This window comes from Oncorhynchus kisutch, unplaced genomic scaffold (genome assembly GCF_002021735.2).
Source record: "Oncorhynchus kisutch isolate 150728-3 unplaced genomic scaffold, Okis_V2 scaffold816, whole genome shotgun sequence".
In the NCBI taxonomy this organism is placed as follows: Eukaryota; Metazoa; Chordata; class Actinopteri; order Salmoniformes; family Salmonidae; genus Oncorhynchus; species Oncorhynchus kisutch.
The window spans coordinates 19,517-26,107 of record NW_022262761.1 but is presented as its reverse complement, the minus strand read 5'-3'; the positions used below and the strand labels follow the sequence as shown (position 1 = coordinate 26,107).

Below are 6,591 nucleotides of genomic sequence, written 5' to 3'. Positions count from 1 at the left end.
CTACTCTTCCTGGGGTTTATTATGGATCCCCATTAGTTCCTGCCAAGGCAGCAGCTACTCTTCCTGGGGTTTATTATAGATCCCCATTAGTTCCTGCCAAGGCAGCAGCTACTCTTCCTGGGGTTTATTATGGATCCCCATTAGTTCCTGCCAAGGCAGCAGCTACTCTTCCTGGGGTTTATTATAGATCCCCATTAGTTCCTGCCAAGACAGCAGCTACTCTTCCTGGGGTTTATTATGGATCCCCATTAGTTCCTGTCAAGGCAGCAGCTACTCTTCCTGGGGTTTATTATGGATCCCCATTAGTTCCTGTCAAGGCAGCAGCTACTCTTCCTGGGGTTTATTATGGATCCCCATTAGTTCCTGCCAAGGCAGCAGCTACTCTTCCTGGGGTTTATTATGGATCCCCATTAGTTCCTGCCAAGGCAGCAGCTACTCTTCCTGGGGTTTATTATGGATCCCCATTAGTTCCTGCCAAGGCAGCAGCTACTCTTCCTGGGGTTTATTATGGATCCCCATTAGTTCCTGCCAAGGCAGCAGCTACTCTTCCTGGGGTTTATTATGGATCCCCATTAGTTCCTGCCAAGGCAGCAGCTACTCTTCCTGGGGTTTATTATGGATCCCCATTAGTTCCTGCCAAGGCAGCAGCTACTCTTCCTGGGGTTTATTATGGATCCCCATTAGTTCCTGCCAAGGCAGCAGCTACTCTTCCTGGGGTTTATTATGGATCCCCATTAGTTCCTGCCAAGGCAGCAGCTACTCTTTCTGGGGTTTATTATGGCTCCCCATTAGTTCCTGCCAAGGCAGCAGCTACTCTTCCTGGGGTTTATTATGGATCCCCATTAGTTCCTGCCAAGGCAGCAGCTACTCTTCCTGGGGTTTATTATGGATCCCCATTAGTTCCCGCCAAGGCAGCAGCTACTCTTCCTGGGGTCCAGCTAAAATAAAGGCATTTGTACCATTTTAAAAACATGACAATACATTGACAACACACTGTGTCCTCAGTCACCTTGTCCCAGAGAGGTTTACATGGTTATCAAAACATCACACCAGGGTGAGTCTAAACAAAACACAGCCCTGTGGGGAAAATGAATGGAACCATCTCCCTGTTTGACCTCTAGTTGTTATGGATATTATGACTCTACAGAGACACACAGTGGACGTGTCAAAATATGTTCCATTGATAAATCACACTTTATTTAACCTCAATGTCATCTTGTGTTTACATGGCATTGTAGATTGTAGCTGTATATAGGATGTATTCTGGATGTTTTCAGTGTGTTTTTAACCCTTTCAGACAATGGATTAATCACAATTAAAAATAGTGCACTAACATTACACAAAGTGAACTCAAGTCTGACAGCCCAAACAAACACACACATTCTCAGTCAAAAACACAAGTCAGAACACAGCCTCTCGATTCTCTCGTGTGTTTTCAGGTTCTCTGACTGGGAAAAGGTCTTTCCACAATGAGAGCAGTGGTATGTCTTCTCCTCCTGTGTATTTGTATGTATTCCTTCATGCTCTTTCAGGTACCTTAACCGGGTAAATCTCTCTCCACAATGGGAGCAGCGGTACATCTTCTTACCTGTGTGTGTCCTCTCATGCTTGTTCAGGTTTCCTACCTGGCCAAAACTCTTTCCACAATGGGAACATTGGAAAAGCTTTTCCCCTGTGTGTCCCCTCTCATGCGTTTGCAGGCTCCCTAACTGGGTAAACGACATTCCACATTGGGAACAGTGGTAAGGCTTCTCTCCAGTGTGTATTCTCTTATGTGTTCTCAGGCTCCCTAACTGAGTAAAACTCTTTCCACACTGGGAGCAGTGATGTCGTCCTGCTGGTTTGGACGTCTCGGGGTCTGGTTTCCCTGAAGGACTCTTCCTGCTGTCAGAAGGAGAGTCTGGTCTCTCTCCTGTCAAAGACAAACAGATGATTTAATTAAACAGAGACCTGAATGAAACCTTCATATGATAAAACTTCCTATGACGTTTAATCTAGACTAGATCCCTCAATCACCTGAAGTCACTTTTCACAAGTGTTATTAAAGCCACTACAAAATGCAGGTCTCTGTGTGGTTCTTAGTCAGAGAGGCCTATAGAATGGTCTAGAATGTCATTGTATGCTGTAGCGTTTACACCAGTCCAGCCTACGCTTGACACTCTAGCAATGATTAAGTACTTTATGATAACGCGGAAATTAAATAAACGATTTGGTATCATTTTTATGATGGAAGATTGAATAAGTGTGCTTCAAACGGTTTGCTTGTAATGATTAGTAGCCATCGTCTCGACTACCTGTGCATGAGAGTCCATTCAACTCAGTTTCCCTACCTGAAAAAAACGCCATTCCGTAAAGTGTATTCGCGCACGCAAATTCAGGAAGAAACCGACGAGCAGATGGCCTGACCGCGTTTTGCGACAGTCGGCTCACTTGACCGCAGTCAACGGTGGGCTGGAAATCGCCTCCAGTTTAGTACAGTGGAATTGCAGTATTGAATGAAGGCAAGTCCATTCCGTGAGACATTTAAGTTGTGATTTTGGGTGCAAATCCATTGTTAAAGTTTTGTTGTTGGGCAGCTTCTTGATGCTATTCACATCTTACAGTGTAGCTTTATCAATTCCTACATTAAAAAACGGCATTTAAGCTCAGAACTAGAGTAGAATGCCGTTTTAAAACCACGTATCTGTTCAACAACTATTTTCAAGACAGGACTTACTGGTGTTACTCAGATCTTCTGTCTCCTCCTCTTCTTCCCTCTCCTCCTCCTTCAATATGACAGTTATCTCTCCTTCATTCACTCCAAAAAAAGTATAATCGTTTTCTTCCTCTTCTTTCTGTGTAACAGCCTCACCCTCTACTTCTTCGTTTACTGTGACATCCTCCTCTTCATTCTCCTCTTCTTTCTGTGTAACAGCCTCACCCTCTACCTCTTCGTTTACTGTGACATCCTCCTCTTCATTCTCCTCTTTCACGACAACGTTCAGCCAAATACCTTCTTTCTCCTTCCAGCAGACCTCTTTTTTAGCAGGAGGGCAGCAGCTTGCTGAGCTCATGGTCGGGGATGTTAGCCAGCTAACCTAGCTAGTTAGCGACTAGCCTAGTGATAGGCTCATTTATCAAGCCAGCTACCGTTACCTGACTAAACGGAAATATGACATGAAATGGGGAAACTAGTTAAAAGACAGAATTATGTTCCAAATACAGAAGTAAATATAGACCGAAGCAGTCTGAACAGCTTGAACGTTTCCGCTAGGAAGCTACCGAGGTGGCTGACGAGATGTTGTTGAAGAAGCGTCCCGTCCACTACATTATACGTCACTCTGATAGCATCGCCTGAAAAACGCATATCGCCATCTGTTGACTGGAGTGGTTAACGCAGATAAATGTTTATTTTATTTCCAGACAAAAAGTGCATTTTTACATTTCTTTCATTAAATAATAATATAATAGTCAGACAACTGCAGATTTGTAATAAGTATGAATTTAAAACCTACTTCCACATTCTACCAACCAACAGATGTTTCTACTACAGGGAATATTAACCAATGAGGTGGGTCTTTACACATTCTACCAACCCAACAGATGTTTCTACTATGAACACTTTCTCACTTTCAGGTTCATTGAAGTTAAATTCCCAAAAAGCCTAAACAGGTTTGGTCATTATCAGGTATTGGAGCGTTGAAAGATGATGCACAACAACGGTTTCTTCCACGAAACCACGACTTCAATAACCACCGCGGTCAAAATAACTAAAGTAAGTCGCCATCGAAATGACTCCCGCTACAATCGACCTGTTCGCAACACATTGGTATTGGGATCTGACCTCATTGATCTGTCTGTAAGCTGTTTACATGGGTATTGGATCTGACCTCATTGATCTATCAGTAAGCTCTGTTTACATGGGTATTGGGATCTGACCTCATTGATCTATCAGTAAGCTATGTTTACATGGGTATTGGATCTAACCTCATTGATCTATCAGTAAGCTATGTTTACATGGGTATTGGGATCTGACCTCATTGATCTATCAGTAAGCTATGTTTAGCTATGTTTACATGGGTATTGGGATCTAACCTCATTGATCTATCAGTAAGCTATGTTTAGCTATGTTTAGATGGGTATTGGGATCTCAGCTATAGTATAATCCAGCATAGAGTTTGGAGTGTGACTGTTTGAGGTTGTGGACGGGTGTCTTTTATACTGATAACAAGTTCAAACAGGTGCCATTAATACAGGTAACGAGTGGAGGACAGAGGAGCCTCTTAAAGAAGAAGTTACAGGTCTGTGAGAGCCAGAAATATTGCTTGTTTGTAGGTGACCAAATACTTATTTTCCACCATAATTTGCAAATAAATTCATTAAAAATCCTACAATGTGATTTTCTGGATTTTTTTTCTCATTTTGTCTGTCATAGTTGAAGTGTACCTATGAAGAAAATTACAGGCCTCTCTCATCTTTTTAAGTGGGAGAACTTGCACAATTGGTGAATGACTAAATACCTTTTTGCCCCACTGTATATATATCATACACACACACACACACATTTTTGTAATAATGACAATTGCAACAATACTGAATGAACAATGAACACTTTTATTTTAACTTAATATAATACACACACACACACACACACACACACACACACACACACACACACACACACACACACACACACACACACACACACACACACACACACACACTGAAGAGTCTGATACTGAAGAGAAACTGTAACTGTTTCTATGTGCAGGAAATCCTATTTTAATAATGGACATGGTAAGAATTGACGACCAAAGTGCGAGTCATAATTCCCATGACACCTTCTAGCAAAATCTGAAAAGCGGTTCCTTCATTTATTCCATAGGATATTTTTAGATTCACTTAAAATAAGGTCTGTGTTGAGTGTAGGCTTACACCACCTTGCCAATTGTATAACTGTGTAGATATCCACAGGACAAGGTAACTCTGGTCAAACGTTACCTTATCTTATACCTTATACCTTATCTTATACCTTATATCTTATACCTTATCCTGGTGAGATTTACGCGGGTATCAAAACGCAGAGGTGGTTTAAGCCTGAACCCTAACCTGCACCCTAACCTGCACCCTAACCTGTACCCTAACCTGTACCCTAACCTGCACCCTAACCTGTACCCTAACCTGCACCCTAACCTGTACCCTAACCTGCACCCTAACCTGCACCCTAACCTGCACCCTAACCTGCACCCTAAACTGTACCCTAACCTGTACCCTAACCTGCACCCTAACCTGCACCCTAACCTGCACCCTAACCTGCACCCTAACCTGTACCCTAACCTGAACCCTAACCTGCACCCTAACCTGCACCCTAACCTGAACCCTAACCTGCACCCTAACCTGTACCCTAACCTGCACCCTAACCTGCACCCAAACCTGCACCCTAACCTGAACCCTAACCTGCACCCTAACCTGTACCCTAACCTGCACCCTAACCTGCACCCTAACCTGTACCCTAACCTGCACCCTAACCTGTACCCCAACCTGTACCCTAACCTGTACCCTAACCTGCACCCTAACCTGCACCTTAACCTGTACCCTAACCTGTACCCTAACCTGTACCCTAACGTGAACCCTAACCTGCACCCTAACCTGTACCCTAACCTGTACCCTAACGTGAACCCTAACCTGCACCCTAACCTGCACCCTAACCTGTACCCTAACCTGTACCCTAACGTGAACCCTAACCTGCACCCTAACCTGCACCCTAACCTGTACCCTAACCTGTACCCTAACCTGTACCCTAACGTGAACCCTAACCTGCACCCTAACCTGTACCCTAACCTGTACCCTAACCTGCACCCTAACCTGCACCCTAACGTGAACCCTAAACTGCACACTAACCTGTACCTAACCTGTACCCTAACCTGTACCCTAACCTGTACCCTAACCTGCACCCTAACCTGCACCCTAACCTGCACCCTAACATGAACCCTAACCTGCACCCTAACCTGTACCCTAACCTGCACCCTAACCTGTACCCTAACCTGCACCCTAACCTGTACCCTAACCTGCACGAAACACAGACCTTATCTGAAGTAGATCAAGACATTCTCTATGGAAGACATGAACAGTAAAATAACAAAGGAACCCCTTTCAAATTCAGCCGCAAGTTATTACAGGAATTATAACGAGTCGACTATTTCTCTCTAAACCATATACCTTTGACTGATCCGGAAACTATCACCTCGAAAACAAGACGTTTGTTCCGTTCCGTATTTTATCTAACGGGTCCATGAGTCTAAATATTCCTGTTACATTGTACAACCTTCAATGTTATGTCATAATTACGTAACATTCTGGCAAATTAGTTTGCAAAGAGCCAGGCGGCCCAAACTGTTGCATATACCCTGACTCTGCGTGCAATGAACGCAAGAGAAATGACACAATTTCACCTGGTTAATATTGCCTGCTAACCTGGATTTCTTTAAGCTAAATATGCAGGTTCCAGTGTAACTAGATCTCCACAGTGATGTATCAATGCTCTGTTCCAGGGTGACTAGATCTCCACAGTGATGTATCAATGCTCTGTTCCAGTGTGACTAGATCTCCACA

General features: G+C 43.6%; 1 protein-coding gene across 2 annotated transcripts; it reads right to left on the bottom strand.

Annotated features, from left to right (window-relative positions):
- Window positions 1-1,171: 1,171 nt before the first annotated feature.
- Window positions 1,172-3,350, bottom strand: LOC116362212 (zinc finger protein with KRAB and SCAN domains 1-like). 2 transcript variants are annotated; one of them, XM_031816534.1, is made up of 2 exons: window positions 2,717-3,350; window positions 1,172-1,912 (listed from the first exon to the last, which is right to left on the bottom strand). In XM_031816534.1, exons 1-2 carry the CDS (start codon window positions 3,051-3,053, stop codon window positions 1,389-1,391), a joined length of 861 nt encoding a protein of 286 aa, XP_031672394.1. In that variant the 5' UTR covers window positions 3,054-3,350; the 3' UTR covers window positions 1,172-1,388. The 2 variants fall into 2 exon arrangements, with proteins under 2 accessions (XP_031672394.1, XP_031672395.1); XM_031816535.1 differs by having other exon boundaries at window positions 2,726-3,348.
- Between the last annotated feature and the right edge of the window lie 3,241 nt (window positions 3,351-6,591).